General features: G+C 46.8%; 1 protein-coding gene across 2 annotated transcripts in view; it reads left to right on the forward strand.

Moving 5' to 3' along the window:
• LOC137379893 (differentially expressed in FDCP 6 homolog) overlaps positions 1-25,718 on the forward strand; it is a 103,983-nt gene that overhangs the window by 9,156 nt on the left and 69,109 nt on the right. For both annotated transcript variants that reach the window (XM_068051298.1, XM_068051299.1), the window contains exon 3: positions 3,012-3,194. In XM_068051298.1, coding sequence (XP_067907399.1) covers positions 3,012-3,194 — 183 coding nt within the window. The remainder of the gene's footprint in view (positions 1-3,011; positions 3,195-25,718) is intronic.

The following is a 25,718-nucleotide window of genomic DNA, read 5'->3' on the forward strand; positions in this document are numbered from 1 at the left end:
TGTGTTGCTAAATTAATTCCTCATACTCCCCTACTGAGTCATTGTTCTTCACTTGTGAGCTGACATGGTGAATGTTGGCAGGCTGTTCAACCATGTAAACCATCGCGTCACCCAAACGGTACCATCCTCTGGGAAATCTGCTGTAGGACAGGTGGTGAATCATAGAATCCTGGAATAGTAGAGCAGAGGAGGAGGCCATTCAGCTCATTGAGTCTGTGCTAGCTCTTTCAAAGAGCAATCCAGTGAGTCCCACTCCCCTGCTCTTTCCCTGTATCCAATTCCTTTTTGAAGGCTCCTATTGAATCTGTATCCAGCATCCCATCAGGCAGTGCGTTCCAAATCCTAACCACTCATTGCATTAAAAATATTTTTCCTCATGTCACCTCTGGTTCTCTTGTTGATCAGCTTAAATCTGTTCCCTCTGGTTATCAGCCCTTCAGCCATTGAAAACAGTTTCTCTTTATTTACTCTAGCTAAACCCTACATGATTTTAAACACCTCGATAAAATCTCCTCTTTGCTTTCTCTTTCTAAGATGAACAATGTAGTGAACAGATGTAGTCTTGTCTTTGCTCCTTATCTGGTGCTGGGAGGTGAATTCTGATGTTACAGTGGAAGGAGGACTGTCTAATGTGATCTTGAATGGAGGACACTTAATATTGGGCCAGGGCCAGTGTTGGACCGTACCTGACGAGAAGGCGATGATGCACTGTATCAGGAGACTGGTCTCTCCCAAAATCAGGCGCCTGGCTCCTTTAAATCTAATTCAGTCACTAATTCATTCAGTCATCACATGTGACCCTGCCTGTATCTTGTGCCTCCCCATCTGTATCCTGTGTCCCCTACCCCACTGTCTGTAACTTCTGTCCCCACCCCCACCCTGTATCCTGTGTCCCCCCCACTCTGCATCCTGTGTCCCCCCCCCACCCTATATCCTTTGTTCCCCCCCCTGCCTGTATCCTGTCCCCCCCACCCTGAATCCTGTGTCCCCCCTGCCTGTATCCTGTGTCCCCCCCACCCTGAATCCTGTGTCCCCCTGCCTGTATCCTGTGTCCCCACCGCCTGTATCCTGTGACCCCCCCCCCCGCCTGTATCCTGTGTTCCCCCTGCCTGTATCGTGTATTCCCCCCCACCCTGTATCCTGTGTCCTCCACACCCTGTATCCTGTGTGCCCCCCGCCTGTATCCTGTGTTCCCCCTGCCTGTATCGTGTATTCCCCCCACCCTGTATCCTGTGTCCTCCACACCCTGTATCCTGTGTGCCCCCCACCCTGTATCCTGTGTGCCCCCCGCCTGTATCCTGTGTCCCCCCCGCCTGTATCCTGTGTCCCCCCTGCCTGTATCGTGTATTCCCCCCCAGCCTGTATCCTGTGTCCCGCCACCACCCTGTATCCTGTCCTCCCCTGTATGTATCCTGTACCCCCACCCACCCCGCCCCTGTCTGTACCCTGTTTTCCTATCTGTATCCTGTCCCCTGGCCTAAACAGCTGATGGCATGGTCCCCAGTGGTGCAGTGATGGAAGCGGGGCATGGGGAAAACCAGTCTGAGTCTGGCCTCTTGGATGCAGAGCAGAGAGCAGCGGGTGCATCAGGCCAGAGGAGGTACACAAGAATTGCTGTCTCAGCTGGCAGGAATTGTGGGACCCTGGGCAATATGGGACGGCGAGCTGGGTGAAACAATGTTGTATGTGGACGGGGAATGGTGTCTGTGTGATGGAAGAGTGAAGGGGTTCTGATGGAAAGTGGATAGGGGAGAGGAGCAGTATCTGTGCTTGGTGCTGGGATCACATGGTAGACAGCTGAAATGGCAAATATTGGTGGAGCCAGAGGGTGCTGGGGTTGAAGTCGAGGACCATGTGATGAGAGAAAAGGTCAGAGTGTGTGGCAGGAAATGGAACAAACAGGAGAAAGGACCAGTCAGCTGCAGCTGAGGAGAGAGGAGGACCCATCAGTTTGGGTGGTGAAGGTGATTTTGAATCTGTACTTGTTATTGAGAGGAGCTATCAGCGGGGGAGTTGCCAGCTGTGCTCAAATATTCCTCCTTCCCTAATTCTCAGCTTTGTTTGTATTAAAGACTTTCATCATCTGACATTCCCAATGTGATGATTAGTAAGTTTGCAGATGACACCAAAAACAGGATATAGATCAACTGGGAAAGTGGGCAAGGGAGTGGCAAATGGAATTTAATGCAGACAAGTGTGAAGTGATGCATTTTGGGAAGTTAAACCAGGGCAGGAAATATACAGTGAACGGCAGGGCCCTGGGGAGTGTTCTTGAGCAGAGAGACTTTGGGGTACAAGTACATAGTTTCCGGAAAGTGGCAACACAGGTAGACAGGGTGGTGAAGAAGGCGTATGGCATGCTTGCCTTCATCGGCCGAGGCATTGAGTACAAGAGTTGGGACGTCATGTTACAGTTGTACATAACGTTGGTTAGGCTGCATTTGGAGTACTGTGTGCAGTTCTGGTCGCTGCACTACAGGAAAGATGTGATTAAGCTACAGAGGGTGCAGAAAAGATTCACAAGGATGTTGCCTGGTTTGGAGGGCTTGAGTTATAAAGAGAGATTGGATAGGCTGGGTCTGTTTTCCTGGAGCGAAGGAGGCAGAGAGGGGACATGATAGAGGTATATAAAATTATGAGAGGCATAGATAGGGTAGATAGCCCGAGTCTGTTTCCCATGGCAGGGGTGACTAAAACTAAAGGGCATAGATTTAAGGTGAGAGGGAGGAGTTTTAAAGGGGATCAAAGGGGTGAATTTTTCACACAAAGAATAGTGGGTATCTGGAATGAGCTGCCTGAGGAGGTGGTGGAGGCAGGAACAGTAGCAACATTTAAGAGGCATCTGGACAGGTACTTGAATGAGCAAGGCATAGAGAAATATGGAATTAATGCAGGAGGCGGGATTAATATAGATAGGCATTATGGTCGGCATGGACGCGGTGGGCCGAAGGGTCTTTTTCTATGCTGTACGACTCTATGACACTATGACTCTATGTCCCTTCTTACTGCAGGTGCAAGATGGTAATTTTGTCAAAGAAACGTTCAATGAACTTTGCTGGACATTAACTGCTAAGAAGAACTACAAAACTTTGAGAGACCAGGGCCTGATCTCGGAGAGAGATGCCTTCAAGTTGTGGTGTCTCTTCAACTTCCTGTCAGAGGACACGTATCCCCTGGTCGTAGTCCAGGAGGAGGTGAGGGTCTGGTGCTTTTCACTAAGGTGGGGGCCGGGGGTCGGGGGGTCCGGGTGGGTGGTGGGTGCAAGTTAGGGTACAGTGTGACAGGGGCTTTGTCGAATGGTGGTCATGGGCAGGATCTACTACACCTGCCAAGTAGGCAAGTCATTAAACAACAACAACAATTTGCATTTATACAGCACCTTTAACATAGTAAAATGTCCCAAGGTGCTTCACAGGAATGTGGGACACAGGACAAAACTTTATGCCTCGTCAGAGAAGGAGAAATTAGGACAGGTGAGCAAAAGCTTGGTTAAAGGGGTAGATTTGAAGGAGCGTCTTAAAGGAGGAAAGCAAGGTAGAGAGGTGGAGGGTTTAAGGGGGGAATTCCAGAGCTTAGGGCCCAGGCAGCTGAAGGCATGGCTGCCAAAGGTGGAGTGATTAAAAGTGGGGATGTTCAAGAGGCCACATTTGGAGGAGTGCAAAGATTTCGGAGGGTTACAGGCTCGAAGAGGTTACAGAGATAGGGAGGGTCTGGGACATGAGGGTGGGATTTGAACCCTTTTTGTGTACAGAAAGGGAAAGGCAGTGTTTATATATGGCAAGGTGCATTTTGTGTTAAATATTATTGGGGGAACCAATGGGAAAGTGGGGTTTAGAAGCAGGCGGGTGTATACCTCACTCTGTGGGGTTTTAATGTTGGATCTTGAGATTGATTTATAGATCTGACATGATCATGGAGGACAAACGTGGGAGACTAAATATCGTCTGTACAGATTTAATCTGGGACAACCAGGATCCAAGCCATCTTGCTAAGCTACAGAGGTTCTGTTCAAAGCAGTTCTTTGGGTCAGTTCTCCCTCTCTCCCATCCCAAGTAGAGCAGAGTGGTATTTAAAATAAATCCCAGGATTGTTTGTGCTGAAATAATGGTGAGATCAGGTTGAAAGCACCGGAAACAGGCAACTCTTTGAAACAAAGGCAGCCTTGAACAGTTGAAAAAAAAAATTATTTTATGATCACTATTCATTTTTGTTCTCTTTCCTCACGGTTACCTTTCCCGTTTGATGACCCCTCACTGTGAGCAAAATCAACCCAGTTACACTCTGTTACCTAATCCCACTACCTCTCCCAGCTCCGATGGTTAATTCTCCCCAGTCCCACTCCCTCTCCCAGCTCCGATGGTTAATTCTCCCCAGTCCCACTCCCTCTCCCAGCTTCGATGGTTAATTCTTCCCAGTCCCACTCCCTCTCCCAGCTTCAATGGTTAATTCTCCCCAGTCCCACTCCCTCTCCCAGCTCCGATGGTTAATTCTCCCCAGTCCCACTCCCTCACCCAGCTCCGATGGTTAATTCTCCCCAGTCCCACTCCCTCTCCCAGCTCCGATGGTTAATTCTCCCCAGTCCCACTCCCTCTCCCAGCTCCGATGGTTAATTCTCCCCAGTCCCACTCCCTCTCCCAGCTCCGATGGTTAATTCTCCCCAGTCCCACTCCCTCTCCCAGCTCCGATGCGTTAATTCTCCCCACTCCCACTCCCTCTCCCAGCTCCGATGGTTAATTCTCCCCACTTCCACTCCCTCTCCCAGCTCCGATGGTTAATTCTCCCCAGTCCCACTCCCTCTCCCAGCTCCGATGGTTAATTCTCCCCAGTCCCACTCCCTCTCCCAGCTCCGATAGTTAATTCTCCCCACTCCCACTCCCTCTCCCAGCTCCGATGGTTAATTCTCCCCAGTCCCACTCCCTCTCCCAGCTTCAATGGTTAATTCTCCCTAGTCCCTCTCCCTCTCCCAGCTCCGATGGTTAATTCTCCAGCCCGTTTGGTCTTGTCAGCCTGTTTCCATGTTGTAATTACTATGTAATTCTATGTGATTTACGTGAGTGATAAAGCCTGAGATCAGATGACATTGCAGAGCCATTTAATGGTAAACTGCAGCGTAGATATTGCATGCGATGGTCAGTCTCAATTATCAAACAGCTGGTTTAAATGGTGTAAAGTCCTGTCATTCTGCTGCTTCAAAGCCTGAATGTGTCTCAGATTGTGGTCATCTCAACGCAACTTCCTCCTCTCTCTCTCTCTCTCTCTCTCTCACACACACTAAGTCCTGTTGCCCCATCATCCCTGTGCTCACTGACCTACATTGGCTCCTGGTCAAGCAATGCCTCGACTTTAAAATTCTCATCCCCGTATTCAAATCCCTCCTTGGCCTTGCCCCTCCCTATCTCTTTAACCTCCTCCAGCCCTACAACCCTCCGCGATACCTGCAGTCCTCTAATTCAGGCCTCTTGAGCCTTCCTGATTTTAATTGCTTCACCATTGGTGGCTGTTCCTCCAGCTGCCAGGGCCCTAACCTCTGGAATACCATCCCTACACCTTTCCATCACTCTCCTTTAAAATGCTTAAACCTGCCTCTGACCAAGATTTTGGCCACCTGCCCTACCGCCTGGTGTCAAATTCTCCTTTATAACACTGCTGTGAAGCATCTTGTGATGTTTTATTACATTAAAGGTGCTATATAAATACAAGTTGCTATTGTCCTTGTTGATAGGAATCTTTTTTAACATTTCAAATGCTAAAATGAGAATATGCACAATAACACTTTTTGCAAATTTATTTTAAGTTTTGAAAACTAATTGTATAAACCAGGTGGGGTATGGGGAAGATGGAGAATCTGCATGTGGGAAGCATAGCAGTGCGGAATGAGACAGGCGGGGAAGGGGACAGGTGGGAATGGGACAGGCGGGGAATGGGATAGGCAGCGAATGGGACAGGTGGGAAAGGGACAGGCAGGGAAGGGGACAGGCGGGGAATGGGACAGGTGGGAAGGGGACAGGCAGGGAATGGGACAGGCAGCGAATGGGTCAGGTGGGAATGGGACAGGTGGGAATGGGACAGGCGGGGAATGGGACAGGCGGGGAATGGGACAGGCGGGGAATGGGACAGGCAGCAAATGGGACAGGCGGGAAATGGGACAGGTGGGAAGGGGACAGGCAGGGAATGGGACAGGCGGCGAATGGAACGGGCGGGGAATGGGACAGGTGGGGAATGGGACAGGTGAGAAGGGGACAGGCAGGGAATGGGACAGGCGGGGAATGGGACAGGCGAGAAAAGGGACAGGCGGGGAATGGGACAGGTGGGAAGGGGACAGGCAGGGAATGGGACAGGCGGCGAATTGGACAGGCAGGGAAGGGACAGGTGGGGAATGGGACAGGCGGGGAATGGGACAGGCGGCGAATGGGACAGGCGGCGAATGGGACAGGCGGTGAATGGGACAGGCAGGGAAGGGACAGGTGGGGAATGGGACAGGCGGGGAATGGGACAGGCGGCGAATGGGACAGGCGGTGAATGGGACAGGCAGGGAATGGGACAGGTGGGAAGAGGTCAGGCAGGGAATGGGACAGGCGGCGAATGGGACAGGCAGGGAATGGGACAGGTGGGAAGGGGACAGGCAGGAAATGGGACAGGTGGTGAATGGGTCAGGCGGGGAATGGGACAGGCGGGGAATGGGGCAGGCGGGGAATGGGGCAGGCGGGGAATGGGACAGGCGGGGAATGGGGCAGGCGGGGAATGGGACAGATGGGGAATGGGACAGGCAGGGAATGGGACAGGCGGGGAATGGGACAAGCAGGGAATGGGACAGGTGGGAAGGAGACAAGCGGGGAATGGGCAGGCGGGGAAGGGGGCAGGTGGGGAAGGGGGCAGGTTGGATTCTTAGAGAGCTCAATGGGCTTTTTCTAACATGCTACTAAGCTGCAGAAATCAATAAAGGTGCAGTAGAAGGTGAAATAGCAGTGCTGGATCAGTAATTAGGGAGCAGGAATAAATCCCCCATCTTCATTCCCATCCAAAGGCTGTGGCTGGATGCGAATGTCAGGGGAGGATGATATCGGGCTAAGTTGCCCATTGTGGTCAAATGGCCCACTAACTCTCACTGTCTAGACTCCCATAGGACTAATAACCACTTGGATGAGATGCTTCAGGGTGACCAAGTGTCCTTAAAACTGTCAGCCTGAGTCAGATCCTTCAGGATGGGGCGCAGAGAAAATGGATGAGAATAAGAACTTGAATTCATAAAGCATCTAATTGCAGGACATCTGAAAACACCTCACATCCAGTGAGTTATAGTCAGGGTTGTTATGGAGTTCATTGTAGCTGTAATACTGTGCACAGTTGATCTGTTTTTTTAGTGCTGTTTGCTGAGATATAAATTTTGGCCAGGACTCCCGGCAACTCACTGCTCCTCCCCAGCTAGCACAGGCAGACGGGGCCTTAGTTTAACCTCCTATCTTCAAGGTGGATGTCAGTATTGGATTATATGCTCAAAGTCTAGAGTGGGGCTTCAACATCCAAGCTTCTGAGTGAGAAGCAGTGCTGATGCTGACTGGCGTCTCTCAGTCCTCTCTCTCAGGGAGATATCTGTACACTGACTGGTGTCTCTCAGTCCCTCTCTCTCAGGGAGATATCTGTACACTGACTGTACACTTTGGTAGCAAAAACAGGAACTCCTGCTCTTTATTTTCTATGTTTCTATGTTTAGGGTGATCACACAATGTAGCTCTGATGTAAGTTGTGGACTATGCTGCTAAGCCTTCATTTAGTACCCGTCTCTAACCGTAACCCTAATGGTAGTTACCTTCTGTAGTGAGCGCCTTGCTAGATCTTCAGAGGGCATTTATGAGTCACATAGTGTGAGACAGGAGTCACGTTCAGACCAGACCTGGTTGGAGTGGCAGTTTCCCTCCATGGGTAGCACTCTTACCTCTGAGTCAGAAAGTTATGGGCTCAAACCCCAGTCCAGAGACATCTGCACAAAATGCAACTCCTCCCAGAGTTGTCAATGTAGGTTTCACACTCAGTTTTTCCTGCCAGTAGACTTCCTGAATAAACTGTTTAACGTGCCACGGTGGGATTATGAATTCATTAATAGACAGGGCTAAGCGATCCCACAACTAACGGATCAGATCTAAGCTCTGCAGTCCTGTCACATCCAGTCATGAATGGTGGGAGACAATTAAACAACTGACAGGAGGAGGAGGCTCCACAAATATCCCCATCCTCAATGATAGGGGAGCCCAGCACATCAGTGCGAAAAAGAAGGCTGAGGCACTAGCATCCATCTTCAGCCAGAAGTGCTGAGTGGATGATCCATCTCGGCCTCCTCCTGAAGTCCCCAGCATCACAGATGCCAGTCTTCAGCCAATCTGATTCACTTCACGCGTTATCAAGAAACAGCTGAAGGCACTGGATACTGCAAAGGCTATGGGCCCTGACAACATTCCAGCAGTAGTACTGAAGACCTGTGCTCCAGAACTTGCCGCGCCCCTAGCTAACCTGTTCCAGTACAGCTACAACACTGGCATCTACCCGGCAATGTGGAAAATTGCCCAGTTATGTCCTGTACACAAAAAGCAGGACAAATCTGACCAGCCCTATCAGTCTACTCCCGAATGTAAACAAAGTGATGGAAGGTGTCATCGACAGTGCTATCAAGCGGCACTTGCTTAGCAATAACCTGCTTAGTTTGTGTTCCGCCAGCACCACTCAGCTCCTGACATCATTACAGCCTTGGTCCAAACATTGACAAAAGAGCTGAACTCGAGGTGAGGTGAGAGTGATTGCCCTTGACATCAAGGCAGCATTTGACCGAGTATGGCATCAAGGAGCCCTAGCAAAACTTGAGTCAATGGGAATCGGGGGAAAATTTTCTGCTGGTTGGAGTCATACGTAGAACAAAGCAAGATGATTGTTCGAGGTCAATCATCTGAGCTCCAGGACCTCACTGCAGGGTAGTGTCCTAGGCCCAACCATCTTCAGCTGCTTCATCAATGACCTTCCCTCTATCATAAGGTCAGAACTGGGGATGGTCGCTGATGATTGCACAATGTTCAGCACCATTCACGACTCCTCAGATACTGAAGCAGCCCATGTCCATTTGCAGCAAGACCTGAACAACAGCTAGGCTTGGGCTTATGAGTGGCAAGTAACTGTCACGCCTCACAAATGCCAGGCAATAACCATCTGAAACAAGAGAGAATCTAACCATCTCCCCTTGACATTCAATGGTATTGCCATCACTGAATCCCTCACTATCAACATCCTGGGGGTCACCATTGACCAGAAACCTAACTGGACAAGCTACATAAATGCTGTGGCTACAAGAGCAGGTCAGAAGCTGGGAATTCTGCAGATAGTAACTCACCTCCTGTTTCCCCAAAGCCTGTCCACCATCTACAAGGCGCAGGTCAGGAATGTGATGGATGGGCGCAGTTCCAACCACACTCAAGAAGCTCGACACCATCCAGGACAAAGCAGCCCGCTTGATTGGCACCCCATCCACAAACATTTACTCCTTCCACCACTGACGCACAGTGGCAGCAGTGTGTACCAGCTACAAGATGCACTGCAGCAACTCACCACGGCTCCTTCGCCAGCACTTACCAGACCCATGACCTCTACCGCCTAGAAAGACAAGAGCAGCAGATGCATGGGAACACCACCACCTGCAAGTTCCCTTTCAAGCTACACACCATCCTGACTTGGAACTATATTGCTGTTCCATCACTGTCGCTGGGTCAAAATCCTGGAACTCCCTTCCTCACAGCACTGTGGGTGTACCTACCCCACATGGACTGCAGTGGTTTAAGAAGGAAGCTCACCACCACCTTCTCAAGGGCAATTAGGGATGGGCAATAATTGCTGGCCTAGCCAGCGATGCCCACGTCCCATGAATGAATAAAAACAAAATCTCTGGGGTACCAGTCTTGGACCAGAACCACTCCATCAAAAGGATGTCCCACTTAGGGAAATAAAAATAGATCTGACATATCTGATTATCAGCTCTTTCTGTTGTACAGTTCTCTTTTTTAAAGTCTATAGTATAGAGCTATCTGTTGGTGAAGTTTGAATATTCTTTCTCTCCCCACCCTTTGAGCTGTGGTCTGTGGTTAACCACGCTCTTTGCAGTTTGGCCCAATTACTCACAAGTTGTGGCACTGTACTAGGTATTAGTCATGCTCTCACTTCCTGTCTAGTTACCCAGAGGCAGCATCTGATCTCAGTGAAGGAGGAGATGAAGAGATGACCTTTAATGGTATCCAAGGAGATGCAGCCACTTGTGACATTGTGAATTCTCGCTGTGGTTCATAGGTGAATTACATGCACAGCACGTTTATTACAAAATAGCACAGCATGAGAGAACGACCAGTCGGATCATTCAACAGATTTGCTTTTGTACCAAGCCCATATGTTTAAAATTCATTCACTGATTCTAAGTGTAGTGCAACATCATTCTTAGGCTGAGCAATAGTAACAATTGTATACAACCTTAGTCAGTTCATGAAACCTGGCTCAGAATCTGCACTGGAAGTCAATGGGAAAGAATTTAGTATACCGGGATCAAATACACTTGGAGTCAATGGGAAGGGGTTTGGTATACTGGGATCATATACACTGTGTTACGACCGAGGCAGGAGGAGTACACTGTTTATTCTAGTCCCACTTCTCCACAGGTCACAACATATATTTAAATGTTCCCACTTAACGATACGGTCAACCATATACTCTTATCTTCCCCAGAATAAAACACACCAACCCAGTTTCTTTAATAAACAAAACAATTATCAGTTTATTATAAACCAAGTCTTAACCAGTAATGAAATAAAAGATACACACAAATTGCAATATTAAAGCCCCTTATCCTCGCCCTCACACCACACACATACATACACACGGGTTAACTGGAAAAAAATAAAAGGGATTTTTGTTTACAGCTATTACAAAGAAATAGAAAGAATAATTTTTAAAAAACACTTAGGCTCTAAAGAAGGTATGGAAAGATGTCCTTTTTTTTGGTTAGGCGTCCCAAATGCATCTCGACAGCTGTCACTGGGATCTTCCGAGAACAGCACTTTTAGGTGATGTTGAAGATCAGCTTGGGTAGGCTTTCCAAGAGATGCAGCTACAAGAGGCTCCAAATAGGTCTTACAGCAGGAATGCAGCAACAAGGTTTTGGTTCCCACACATTCAATATGCAAAATTCCTTTAACATGCAGGATTTCTTCAAATACAGGAGGAAATAGGAAACTGCCACATTAGAAATACAGGGTTTCTTTTCAAGAGAGAGAGATGAGCTGTCTTTGTCTTCTGGCAGGCCAAAAGTTCAACTGTTGTAACAATTCAAAATGGAATTAAAACAGTTCAGAAGTCAAGTCTCCTGACCTCTATAAATCTTGGCCTGTCACTTCTTTGTAAACATCTCTCCAAGCCAAAAACAATCGCTGCTGGGTTATTTGGAAACAGGTGCCTTCCAGTAACTGATTAAAGTTCAAATTTAGTCCAAACCTTCTGGTGACCAATTTTTAAAAAACACCCAAAGTTCCAGCATCTATGGAATCCTTTTCAGTTTTAAAACACAAATTCTCAAAATTTAACAAAAAATGGAAGCACTCGTAACAACTGGAAGTCAATGGAAGGAGTTTGGTTTATTGGGATCTGACACACTGGGAGTCAAAGGGAAGGGGTTTAGTGTATTGGGATCAAATACGCTGTGAGTCAATGGGAAAGGGTTTAGTTTACTGGGATAAGATAAACAGGGTGTCAAAGGAAAGTGGTTTAGTGGATAGGGATCATACACACAGGGAGTCAATGTGAAGGGGTTTAGTGTATTGGGATCTTATACACTGGGAGTCAATGGGAAGGGGCTTAGTATACCAGGATCATTTACAGAGATATAAACAGGGAGTCATTGGAGAAGAGCTTAGTGTACAGGTAACATGTAAAAGTTTCTATAGGTATGTGAAGAGAAAAAGATTGGTAAAGATAAGTGTAGGTCCCTTACAGTCAGAAAAAGGGGAATTTATTATGGGGAATAAAGAAATGGCTGACCAACTAAATGCATACTTTGGTTCTGTCTTCACAAAGGAGGACACAAATATCATACCAGAAATGTTGGGGAACACAGGACTTAGTGAGAGAGAGGAACTGAAAAAAATCAGTATTAGTAGAGAAATGGTGTTGGGGAAGTTGATGGGATTGAAGGCCGATAAATCCCTAGAGCCTGATGGTATGCATCCCAGAGTACTTAAGGAAGTGGCCCTAGAAATAGTGGATGCATTGGTGGTCATCTTCCAAGATTCTGTAGACTCTGGAACAGTTCCTACCGATTGGAGGGTAGCTAATGTAACCCCACTATTTAAAAAGGGAGGTAGAGAGAAAGCAGGGAATTATAGACCAGTCAGCCTGACGTCGGTAGTGGGGAAAATTCTAGAGTCCATTATCAAAGATTTTATAGCAGAGCACTTAGAGAACAGTGGTAGAATCAGGCAGAGTCAGCATGGATTTACGAATGGGAAATCATGCTTGACAAATCTACTAGAATTCTTTGAGGATGTAACTAATCGAGTTGATGAGGGGGAGCCAGTGGATGTGGTTTATTTGGACTTTCAGAAGGCTTTCGACAAAGTCCCACATAAGAGATTAGCGTGTAAAATTAAAGTGCATGGGATTGGGGGTAATGTATTGCGATGGACAGAAAATTGGTTGGCGGACAGGAAACAAAGAGTAGGAATAAACGGGTCTTTTTCCGAATGGCAGGGAAAGACTAGTGGGGTACCGCAGGGATCTGTGCTAGGACCCCAGCTATTCACAATATACATTCATGATTTAAATGAGGGAACTAAATGTAATATCTCCAAATTTGCAGATGACACAAAACTGGGTGAGAGGATGAGTTGTGAGGAGGATGCAGAGAGGCTTCAGGGTGATTTGGACAAGTTGAGTGAGTGGGCTAATGTATGGCAGATGCTGTATAATGTGGATAAATGTGAGGTTATCCATTTTGCTAGCAAAAACAGGAAGGCAGATTATTATCTGAATGGCTATAAACTGAGAGAGGGGAATATGCAGCGAGACCTGGGTGTTCTCGTACATTGGACGCTGAAGGTAAGCATGCAGGTGCAACAGGCAGTAAAAAAGGTAAATGATATGTTGGCCTTCATAGCGAGAGGATTCGAGTACAGAAGCAGGGATGTCTTGCTGCAATTATACAGGGCCTTGGTGAGGCCACACCTGGAATATTGTGTGCAGTTTTGGTCTCCTTATCTGAGGAAGGATGTTCTTGCTATAGAGGGAGTGCAGCGAAGGTTTACCAGACTGATTCCTGGGATGGCGGGACTGACATATGAGGAGAGATTGAGTCGGTTAGGATTATATTCGCTGGAGTTCCGAAGAGTGAGCGGGAATCTCATAGAAACCTATAAAATTCTAACAACACTTGACAGGGTAGATGCAGGAAGGATGTTCCTGATGGTGGGGGAGTCCAGGACGAGGGGTCATAGTCTAAGGATATGGGGTAAACCTTTCAGGACTGAGATGAGGAGAAATTTCTTCACCCAGAGAGTGGTGAGCCTGTGGAATTCGCTATCACAGAAAGCAGTTGAGGCCAAAACATTGAATGTTTTCAAGAATGAGTTAGATATAGCTCTTGGGTCTAAAGGGATCAAAGGGTATGGGGCGAAAGCCGGAACAGGCTACTGAGTTGGATGATCATCCATGATCATAAAGAATGGCGGAGCAGGCTTGAAGGGCCAAATAGAACAAAGGCGGCACAGTGGCGCAGTGGTTAGCACCGCAGCCTCACAGCTCCAGGGACCCGGGTTCGATTCTGGGTACTGCCTGTGTGGAGTTTGCAAGTTCTCCCTGTGTCTGCACGGGTTTCCTCCGGGTGCTCCGGTTTCCTCCCACATGCCAAAGACTTGCAGGTTGATAGGTTAATTGGCCATTATAAAATTGCCCCTAGTATAGGTAGGTCGTAGGGAATTAGAGGGACAGGTGGGGATGTAGTAGGAATCTGGGATTAGTGCAGGATTAGTATAAATGGGTGGTTGATGGTCGGCACAGACTCGGTGGGCCGAAGGGCCTGTTTCAGTGCTGTATCTCTAAAACTAAAACAGTACAGCACAGGAACAGGCCATTCGGCCCTCCAAGCCTGTGCCGATCTTGATGCCTGTCTAAACTAAAACCTTCTGCACTTCTGGGGTCCGTATCCCTCTATTCCCATCCTATTCATGTATTTGTCAAGATGCCTCTTAAACGTCGCTATCGTACCTGCTTCCACCACCTCCCCCGACAGCAAGTTCCAGGCACTCACCACCCTCTGTGTAAAGAACTTGCCTCGCACATCCCCTCTAAACTTTGCCCCTCGCACCTTAAACCTATGTCCCCTAGTAACTGACTCTTCCACCCTGGGAAAAAGCTTCTGACTATCCACTCTGTCCATGCCACTCATAACTTTGTAAACCTCTATCATGTCGCCCCTCCACCTCCGTCGTTCCAGTGAAAACAATCCGGGTTTATCCAACCTCTTCTCATAGCTAATACCCTCCAGACCAGGCAACACCCTGGTAAACCACTTCTGCACTTCAATGGGAAGGGTTTAGTGTACTGGGAACCATATACACGGGAAGGCAATGAGGAGGGGTTTAGTTTACTTGGATCATATACACCAGAAGTCAATGGGAAGGGTTTAGCGTATTAGAACCATAAAAACTGGGAGTCAATGGGAAAGGGTTTAGTGTACTGGGATCATATACACCGGAAGTCAATAAGAAGGGGTTTTGTACAGTGGAACCATATACACTGGGAGTTAATGGGAAAGGGTTTAGTGTACTGGGAGCATATACACCGAGAGTCAGTGAGAAGGGGTTTAGTGTATTGGAACATAATCACTGGGAATCAATGGGAAAGCATTTAGTGTACTGGGATCATATACACCGGGAGTCAATAAGAAGGGGTTTAGTATACTGGTATCATATACACCAGGAATCAATGGGTAGGGATTTAATGTATTGAGATCATAAACACTGGGAGGCAATGGGAAATGACTAAATATGCTAGATTTATATACACAGGGAGTCAATGGGAAGGGGTTTAGTATCCTGGGAACACATACACTGGGAGTCAATGGGAAGGGCTTTAGTATATTGGGTTCATATACACAGGTAGTCAATGGAAAAGGGTTTAGTGTACAGGTACCATATACATTAGGTGTCAATGGGAAGCGGCTTAGCATATTGAGACCATGAACACTGGGAGTCAACGGGAAGGGGTTTTGTATACTGAAAACATACACACCAGTAATCAGTGGGAAAAGGTTTACGATACTGGGAGATTTAAACCGAGAGTCAATGGGAAGGGGTTTAGTGTATTGGAACCATATACACTGGGAGTCAATGGGAAAGGGTTTAGTCTACTGGGATGATATGCACTGAGAGTCAATGCGAACGGGTTTAGTATACTCAGATCATGTTCACTGGGAGTCAATGGGAAGGGATTTAGTGTACTGGGATCATTTACACTGAGAGTTAATGGGAAGGGGTTTAGTATTCTGGTAGCAAAAACACCAGGAATCAATGAGAAGAGGTTTAGTGTACTGAGATCATAAACATTGGGAGACAATGGGAAATGGCTAAATATACCTGAATCATACACACAGGGAGTCAATAGGAAGGGGTTTAGTATACTGGGATATACTTGAACAAATAAGGATTGAAAGGGAGATGGTATTAGATGTTTCAGCTGGCTTAAAAGTGGATAAATCCCCAGGCCCAGATGAGATGTATCCCAGGCTTTTATGTGAGGCAAGGGAGGAGATAGCAGGGGCTCTGACACAAATTTTCAAATCCTCTCTGGCCACAGGAGAGGTACTAGAGCACTGGAGGACAGCAAATGTGGTACCATTATTCAAGAAGGGTAGCAGGGATAAACCAGGTAATTACAGGCCGGTGAGTCTGACATCAGTGGTAGAGAAACTATTGGAAAAAATTCTGAGGGACAGGATTAATCTTCACTTGGAGAGGCAGGGATTAATCAAGGATAGTCAGCATGGCTTTATCAGGGGGAGATCATGTCTAACAAACTTGATAGAATTTTTCGAGGAGGTGACTCGATGTGTAGATGAGGGTAAAGTAGTTGATGTAGTCTACATGGACTTCAGTAAGGCTTTTGATAAGGTCCCACATGGGAAATTGGTTAAGAAGGTAAGAGCCCATGGGATCCAGGGCAATTTGGCAAAGTAGATCCAAAATTGGCTTAGTGGCAGGAGGCAGAGGGTGATGGTCGAAGGTTGTTTTTTGCGAGTGGAAGCCTGTGACCAGTGGTGTACCGCTGGGATTAGTGCTGGGACCCTTGCTGTTTGTAGTGTACATTAATGATTGAGACTTGAATATCGGAGGTATGATCAGTAAGTTCGTAGATGGCACGAAAATTGGTGGTGTCATAAATAGTGAGGAGGAAAGCCTTAGATTACAGGATGATATAGATGGGCTGGTAAGATGGGCGGAGCAGTAGCAGATGGAATTGAATCCTGTGAAGTGTGAGGTGATGCATTTTGGGAGGACTAACAAGGCAAGGGAATATCCAATGGATGGTAGGACCCTAGGAAGTACAGAGGGCCAGAGGGACCTTGGTGTACTTGTCCATAGATCACTGAAGGCAGCAGCACAGGTAGATAAGGTGGTGAGGAAGGCATATGGGATACTTGCCTTAATTAGCATAGAATATAAGAGCAGGGAGGTTATGATGGAGCTGTATAAAATACTAGTTAGGCCACAGCTGGAGTACTGTGTACAGTTCTGGTCGCCACACTATAAGAAGGATGTGATTGCAATGGAGAGGGTGCAGAGGAGATTAACCAGGATGTTGCCTGGGATGGAGCATTTCAGCTATGAAGAGAGACTGGATAGGCTAGGGTTGTTTTCCTTAGAGCAGAGAAGGCTGAGGGGAGACCTGATAGAGGTATACAATTTTATGAGGGGCATAGATAGGGTAGATAGGAAGAAACTTTTTCCCTTAGCAGAAGTGTCAATAACCAGGGGGCATAGATTTAAGGTAAGGGGCAGGAGGTTTAGAGGGGATTTGAGGAAAAATTGTTTCACCCAGAGGATGTTTGGGATCTTGAACACACTACATGAAGGGGTGGTAGAGGCAGGAACCCTCACAACATTTAAGTAGTATTTAGGTGAGCACTTGAAACACCATAGCACACAAGGCTACGGGCTAAGTGCTGGAAAATGTGATTAGATTGGTGCTTGATGGCCGGCATGGACACGGTGGGCCAAAGGGCCTGTTTCTGTGCTGTGTAACTCTATGGCTATGACTCTATGACTATCAGCAGTGGCTGGCAAAAAAATTGCATTCTAAGAGACAATCGCTAGGAAAAGGCAATGGGAACTGCTCACTGATTCAATTAACAGAGATTGGTCTGGGCAATGATGATCTGTACCTTGTTGGTGCAAGAGACAGCGCTACACCCCCCACCAAGAGCTTTGCAATCCACAAACGTAGGAGTTTGTTTAAAAAAAAGTGAGTCACATGACTAACCTGCTGACCCAGGTCTGGTTTCGAACTGCTCACAGGACAGCTTGCAACTGAACTTGGAAGAAGAGGGCCTCCCTCTCTCTCACTAATTTCCGGATCCACTGAAGTCACTTAAACCTCAAGAGATAAAAGACTCTTCCATCGAAACAGGTTTTAAAGCATGCACTGGGCCCCAGTGAAATAGCAAGACTTACCGACAACCAAAGACTCTACATCGAACTCAAAGGACCGTAAATAAAAACCCAGCTATTGCCTCAAACTTTTCCTCTTTATTCTTTCTACTTTTTCTGTCTCGATCTGCGTGTGTGTTTATCGCGTATGCATGCTGCGTGGTCACGTCGTGTGTTCGTGCTCGTTAACCGAGTTAGAGTTTAAGATTAATAAACTTCCACCTTTCTTGTTTAAATCTAAGAATAGCTGTCTGATTGATTTCTTTGCCTTACAATTGGAAAGCAGTGAACAAGGATTCACTGAGGGGGAACTAAAAACACGATGTTTTTAAAATTAAACCCTATTACGGTTAAACCAGGCAAAGGTTGAGAGGGAAACACTAGACCCCTGTCTCACTTGGTCGTAATAGAAATTTGGAGGCTAGTATCCGGATTTGACCCACAGACAAGTGAGAAATTGGAAGTGGGAAGTCAAATTGATCCCAATCAAAAAGAGAAAAGATTTCAATGCAGGTTTTCTTGTGGTTGTGTGTGCTAGAATACTAACATGTCTGTGACTGAAGCCAAGGATGAAGTAATTTGGGATAAGTTAAAAGCATTGTCTATGGAAGAGTTGAGGAAAATGACTGAGCAGTGTGGGATCACTGTAAATGGCAAGGCTAGGAACTCAGAACTCCTAAGACTAGTGGCCAATCATTTTTCCCTTGAAACTGAAGAAGCAGAAACAGGGTTAGAAGTAGACTCCGATAGGGTATTGCTAGCAACGCTACAATTGGAACAGAGAAAACTTGAATTTGAAGAAAGAGAGAGAGAGAGACAGGAGAAAGAAAAATAAAGACAGGAGAGAGAGAAAGAACCTTTCAGAAGGAATGTAAAGAAGAGAGAGGAGAGAGAGAAAGAAAGAGCCTTCCAGAAGGAATGCGAAGAGAGAGAGAGCTGAGGCGGCTTGAGTTAACTAGGGGGTGACAGAGTAACCCCAGTGAAAGCATGGCCACTATGGAGGATCATAACTCAGGGCTGGGTACAGACTTGCTAATATTTTCCCAATTGATGCCAAAATTCAATGAGGGAGACGTGGAAGAATTTTTTGTATCTTTTGAAAAACTGGTGAGGCAGTTAAAGTGGCCAGCTAAGGCTTGGACTCTCCTGCTACAAAGCAAGTTAACAGGAAAAGCCCATGAGGTTTATTCCATGTGCCAGATGAGAGTTCATCCAATTATGAACTGACAAAAAATGCCATCCTCGGGGCATATGAATTGGTACCTGAAGCCTATCGCCAAAAGTTTAGAACCCTCAAGAAGGAAGCTAATCAAACTTATCTGGAGTTTGAGAGAAATAAGCAGCTGGCTTTTGATCAGTGGTTGAGGGCTCTAAAAGCACAGCCCAGCTATGAAAATCTCAGAGAGGTAATTTTACTATGAGAATTTAAAAACTCTCTCCCACTCTCCATAAAGTGTAAAAGAACAGAAAGTGCACAGAGCCAGGCAAGCCACAGTTCTGGCTGATGAGTTTGCTTTGATCTACAAGTCGATTTCCCAGGGGAAAACCTTTCCTAGTCACCCCCACAAATCCGAAAAGGACAAAAGGTGGGAAGGTGATAGAAGCCCAAGCAGTCCTGGGAGAGAAGGAAAAGCAGGAAACACAGGGGGCCCTCCTTCCGCCAAAAAGGATAGTGCTGTAAGTAGGAGTGAGATCTTTGTGCTTCCTTTGTAATACAGCAGGGCATCTGAGAGCTGACTGCTGGAAACTAAAGGGAAAACCTGTAGGGTTAATCAGTGCACACCTGCTCAGTGAAGAACGGACCCTGATGGAAAGCACAGCTGAACAAGTTGTGGCTTTAACTGCAGTAAAAGTAAGACCCAGGAAGCTTACTGCTGCAAGTGCAGGAAAGTTTAATAGGATTCCTGAAGGTTATCAGGATTTTGTGTCTGAAGGGAGAGTAACCCCATACCCCTCGAGTGGGGCAAGCAAGCCCATAGTGATTCTCAGGGACACAGAGGCCACTAGATGCCTTTTACTGGGAAAAGGCCTGACCTTTCCCCCAGAGACTGCAGTAAATAACAGAATGGTGGTGAATGGTATTGGAGGGCAGTGTATGCCTGTACCTGTACACCGGGTACACCTAGAGTGCGACCTAGTTTCGGGACTGGTGACCGTAGGGATTGTTTCTCGTTTGCCTGTGGACGGGATTGACCTGCTCCTAGGTAATGATCTGGCGGGGGTGAAGGTGGTAGCTTCCCCTGTAGTGAAAGAGAGATCGCAGGAGGTCAGAGAGACAGGGCAGTGGCAGGAGACGGAACCCTGCAGTTTCCCGGCACGTGTAATGGATCAGGCCATGATTAAACCAGCTCCCCCAGAGGAGACTGAATTGGCACTGCAGGCAGATGACCATGAGGTCTGTCTGTTTAAGACTTTCTTTGGAAACTTAGAGGACCCAGGGAATGAATTAAATGAATCTTCCCTAGCTGAGGTTCAGCGAGCCGATCTAATTCTGAGAGAGTTAGCACAGGCTGCCCAGTCTGAAATTGAAGCAGAGGGAGTCCCTGATTGCTATTATTTAAAGAATGAGGTACTGATGAGGAAGTGGAGTTCCCCTCACAGACCTGACAGCAAGGACTAGACAGTGGTTCACCAGGTAGTGGTGCCACAGAGGTACCAGAGAGAAATATTAAGAATGGCCCACGAGGCTACAGTGGCTGTACATGTCATTATATGAAGAACCAAACCCCGTATAAGACAGCTGTTTGATTGGCCAAAACTCCACAAAGATGTGGTGGAGTACTGTAAGAGTTGCCACATGTGCCAGGTTGAGGGGAAAACCCCAACCTACAGTGAAACCTTCACCCCTAAGTGCTGTATCGGTATTTGGAGGACCTCCAGCAGAGGACTTGTGAACTGTAAAGGACCCCTGCCGAGAACAAAAGAGGACAGGCAGGCACAAGGCCGGCAAAAGGTTAGAGAGGAAAGGGGAAAAAGGGACAAAGAAGACAGGTTAAAGGAATTCCTGGAGGATTCCCAAATGGAAACCCGTACTGTCTGGTCAGCCAACGCTGAGATGTTTGAAACATTAGACCCCACATCCTCCTTTGTAAATACAGACACTAGAAGCACCCCACCAGAGTTGCTAACAGCATTTACAGGAACCTGCAGAGACAAACAAAGTCCTCAAGAGGGCAGAGAAACCATGAGGGTGATGTCTCACCTAGTCGAAGTGCTGCAGGGGAGTTCTGTAGAATCTGGGCAAACACCTGCAAGCAGGAGTTGAAACCTGGCTCGAGTATAAAATTAAAACCAGACCCGGGCCCGACCGGACAACAGCCAACCATTCTTTTAAGTGCCCGACCTGAACCCGACACATGTAGTCGGGTTTGGCTGGGTAGCCACGCTTTACTGCAGAGTGTGGAGTCCGAACTGCACGTTTCCCGCCTTGACATCCTGAATGTTCATTTGAAGATTACTTCCCGGAGCAAGGCAGCACTGTCCACGTCCAGCCCGACCCGACCCGAGCCCGAATGCTGGACCCGGAAGAGAAACCCGACCCCGACACATGTTGTAGGGTCTGGTCAGGTTCGGGTTGGTTAGCCACACTTTAGCAGGAGTGTCCCAGAGGACAAAGGGAAGGTTAGCAAGGAATCCTCCTCCACAGTCAGAAGAAAAGGGAACCAATCATCCCCTAAGGTGAAAAGCCCTTGCATGACTCTTCAAAGAACTGAAAGAGAATTCAGAGTGGAACCACACAGTGCCACCGCCCATGAGCAGAACTCCAACCTAGGGCTAATTAAATCTAACCCTCCCCCTGCAGACCTCAACAGGAAGAAAGACACCCCAGGCAGTCATGGAAATTTGCAAACTGATAAACGTCCCCAAAAATCACATGTTTATTGGGACGCCAAAAAGGGCAGTTTAAATCAGTACTGCTACCAAGAAAAGACAGGCGTAACAATTTTTCGAATTTCTGAATGAATGAGAGAGATGCATATGTGTTTTCCTGTACCTACCCATAGTCATAGAGATATACAGCACAGACACAGGCCCTTTGGCCCATCATGTCCATGCCGGCCATCAAGCAGCTATCTATTCTAATCCCATTTTGCAGCACTTGGCCTTGTATGCTATGGCATTTCCAGTGCTCATCTAAATACTTCTTAAATGTTGTGAGGGTTCCTGCCTCTACCACCCCTTCACGTAGTGTGTTCAAGATTCCAACCAACCTCTGGGTGAAATATTTTTTCCTCAAATCCCCTCTAAACGGCCTGCTCCTTACCTTAAATCTATGCCCCCGGGTTATTGATCTGTCCGCTAGGGAAAAGGTTTCTTCGTATCTAACCTATCAATGCCCCTCATAATTTTGTATACCTCAATCAGGTCCCCCTTCAGCCTTCTCTGCTCTAAGGAAAAAAACCTTAGCCTATCCAGTCTCCCTTCATAGCTGAAATGCTCCAGCCCAGGCAACATCCTGGTGAATCTCCTCTGCACCCTCTCCTGTGCAATCACATCCTTCCTCTAGTGTGGTGACCAGAACTATATACAGTACTCTAGCTGTGGCCTAACTAGCATTTTATAGCTCCATCATAACCTCCCTGCTCTTATATTCTATGCCTCGGCTAATAAAGGCAAGTATCCCATATGCCTTCCTAACCACCTTATCTACCTGTGCTGCTGCCTTCAGTGATCTATGGACAAGTACACCAAGGTCCCTCTGGCCCTCTGTACTTCCTAGGGTCCTACCATCCATTGGATATTCCCTTGCCTTGTTAGTCCTCCCAAAATGCATCACGTCACACTTTTCAGGATTAAATTGCCACAGCTCCACCCATCTTACCAGCCCATCTATATCGTCCTGTAATCTAAGGCTTTCCTCCTCACTATTTACAACACCACGGTTTTCATGTCATCTGTGAACTTACTGATCATACCTCCTATATTCAAGTCTCAATCATTAATGTACACTACAAACAGCAAGGGTCAAAGAACCGATCCCAGCGGTACACCACTGGTCATAGGCTTCCAATCGCAAAAACAACCCTCGACCATCACCCTCTGCCTCCTGCCACTAAGCCAATTTTGGATCCACTTTGCCAAATTGCCCTGGATCCCATGGGCTCTTACCTTCTTAACCAATCTCCCATGCGGGACCTTATCAAAAGCCTTACTGAAGTCCATGTAGATTACATCAACTGCTTTACCCTCATCTACACATCTAGTCACCTCCTCAAAAAATTCTATCAAGTTTGTTAGACACAATCGCCCCCTGACAAAGCCATGCTGACTATCCCTGATTAATCCCTGCCTCTCCAAGTGGAGATTAATCCTGTCCCTCAGAATTTTTTCCAATAGTTTCCCTACCACTGATGTCAGACTCACTGTCCGATAACTACCTGGTTTATCCCTGCTACCCTTCTTGAATAATGGTACCACATTTGCTGTCCTCCAGTCCTCTGGCACCTCTCCTGTGGCCAGAGAGGATTTGAAAATTTGTGTCAGAGCCCCTGCTATCTCCCCCCTTGCCTCACATAACAGCCTGGAATACATCTCATCTGGGCCTGGGGATTTATCCACTTTTAAGCCCGCTAAAACATCTAATACCACCTCCCTTTCAATCCTTATTTGTTCAAGTATATCACAATCCCCCTCCCTGATCTCTACACCTACATTGTCCTTCTCCATAGTGAACATAGATGAAAAGTAATCATTTAAAACCTCACCTACGTCCTCCGGCTCCACACACAGATTGCTACTTTGGTCCCGAATGGGCCTTACTCTTTCTCTGGTTATCCTCTTGCCCTTAATATACTTATAAAACACCTGGGATCTTCCTTTATCTTGCCCGCCAATGTTTTTCATGCCCCCTCTTTGCTCCCCTAATTAATTTTTGAAGTACCCCCTACACTTTCTATACTTCTCTAGGGTCTCTGCTATTTTCAGCACTTTGAATCTGCCATGAGCCTCCTTTTTTTACCTTATCCAATCCTCTATATCCCTTGACATCCAGGGTTCCCTGGACTTGTTGGTCCTACCCTACACCTTTACGGGAACCTGTTGGCCCTGAACTCTCACTATTTCCTCTTTGAATGACTCCCACTGGTCTGATGTCGACTTTCCTACAAGTAGCTGCTCCCAGTCCACTTTGGCCAGATCCTGTTTTATCATATTGAAATCGGCCTTCCCCCAATTCAGTACTTTTATCTCTGGTCCCTCTTTGTCCTTTTCCATAACTACCTTAAATCTTACAGAGTTATGGTGAGTATCCCTGAAATGCTTCCCCCACTGACACTTCTACCACTTGTCCGACTTCATTCTCTAGGATTAGATCCAGTACCGTCCCTTCTCTTGTCGGACTTTCTACGTGCTGGCTCAAAAAACTCTCTTGAATGCACTTTAAGAATTCTGCCCCCTTTAAGCCTTTTGCACTAAGGCTATCCCTGTTAATATTGGGGAAGTTGAAATTCCCTATTATTTTTACACCTCTCTGAGATTTGCCTACATATCTGCTCCTCTATCTCTCCCTGACTGTTTGGAGGTCTGTAGTACACTCCCAGCAAGTGATTGCCCCCTTTTTGTTTTTAAATTCTACTCATATGGCCTCATTTGAGGAACCTTCTAAGATATCATCCCTCCTTATTGCAGTAATTGACTCCTTAATCAACAGTGCAATGCCACCTCCTCTTTTACCCCCTCCCCTGTCATGCCTGAAGATTCTATACCCTGGAATATTGAGCTGCTAGTCCTGCCCTTCTCTCACCCATGTCTCCGTGATAGCAATAATATCATATTCCCATATGTTAATCAACACACTCAATTCATCTGCCTTACTAGTAAGACTCCTTGCGTTAAAATAGATACAATCCAGCCTTGCATTATTCTCTTGTGCCTTAACAGGTCTATATTTGCTCTGCCTTCTGTGCTCAGACTGACTCAGTTTCTCTTCTATATTTGACTGTGCAACACCCCCTATTGTACCTCCACTCTGTATCCCATCCCCCTGCCAAATTAGTTTAAACCCCCACTCCTCTCTAGTCCCTTTTAATGAAATGCTCTTTAAAAAAAATTGCATTTCATTCCGCTGGATGTGGAGGTGTTATGAAGACCCCCACCTGCCAAGAATGAGGCATATTAATTTTGTCACATGAACAATAATTTTAAACTATTGCTGGAGTGGAGAGACGACTTGTTTAAAGAGATCAGCAGTGGCTGGCAAAAAATTTGCATTCTAAGAGACGGTCGCCTCGGAAAAGACAATGGGAACTGCTCACTGATTCAGTTAACAGTGCTTGGTCTGGGCAATGGTGATCCACATCTTGCTGGTGTAAGAGACAGCACTACAGTCCCCACCGAGAGCTTTGGAATCCACAAATGCAGGAGTTGTTAAAAAAGCGAGTCACATGACTAACCTGCTGGCCAAGGTCTAGTTTTGAACTGCTCACAGGACAGCTTGGGTCAGACTGCAGATATCAGCTGAACTTGGAAAAAGAGAGCCTCTCTCTTTTTATCTCCTCTCTCTCTCTCTCCCCCTCACTCTCTCACTAATCTCCAGATCCACTGAAGTCACTTAAACCTCAATAGAGAAAAGACCCCTACTTGAAACAGGTTTTAAAGCATGCACTGGGCCCCAACGAAATGGCAAAACTTACCGGCAACCAAAGACTCTACATCGAACTCAAAGGACCGTAAATAGAAACCCAGCTGTTGCCTCAAACTTTTCCCCTTTATTCTTTCTATTTTTTCTGTCTCGATCTGCGTGTGTGCTTATCACTTATGCATGCTAGCATGGTCGCGTCACGTTTTGGTACTCGTTAACCGAATTAGAGTTTAAGATTAATAAACTTCCACCTTTCTTGTTTTAATCTAAGAAAAGCTGTCTGATTGATTTCTTTGCCTTACAATTGGAAAGCAGTGAACAAGGATTCACTGAGGGGGATCTAAAAACACGATGTTTTTAAAATTAAACTCTGTTACGGTTAAACCAGGCAAAGGCTGAGAGGGAACCCCTAGACCCCTTTC

The sequence above is a fragment of the Heterodontus francisci genome, chromosome 18 (genome assembly GCF_036365525.1).
Source record: "Heterodontus francisci isolate sHetFra1 chromosome 18, sHetFra1.hap1, whole genome shotgun sequence".
Classification (NCBI taxonomy): Eukaryota; Metazoa; Chordata; class Chondrichthyes; order Heterodontiformes; family Heterodontidae; genus Heterodontus; species Heterodontus francisci.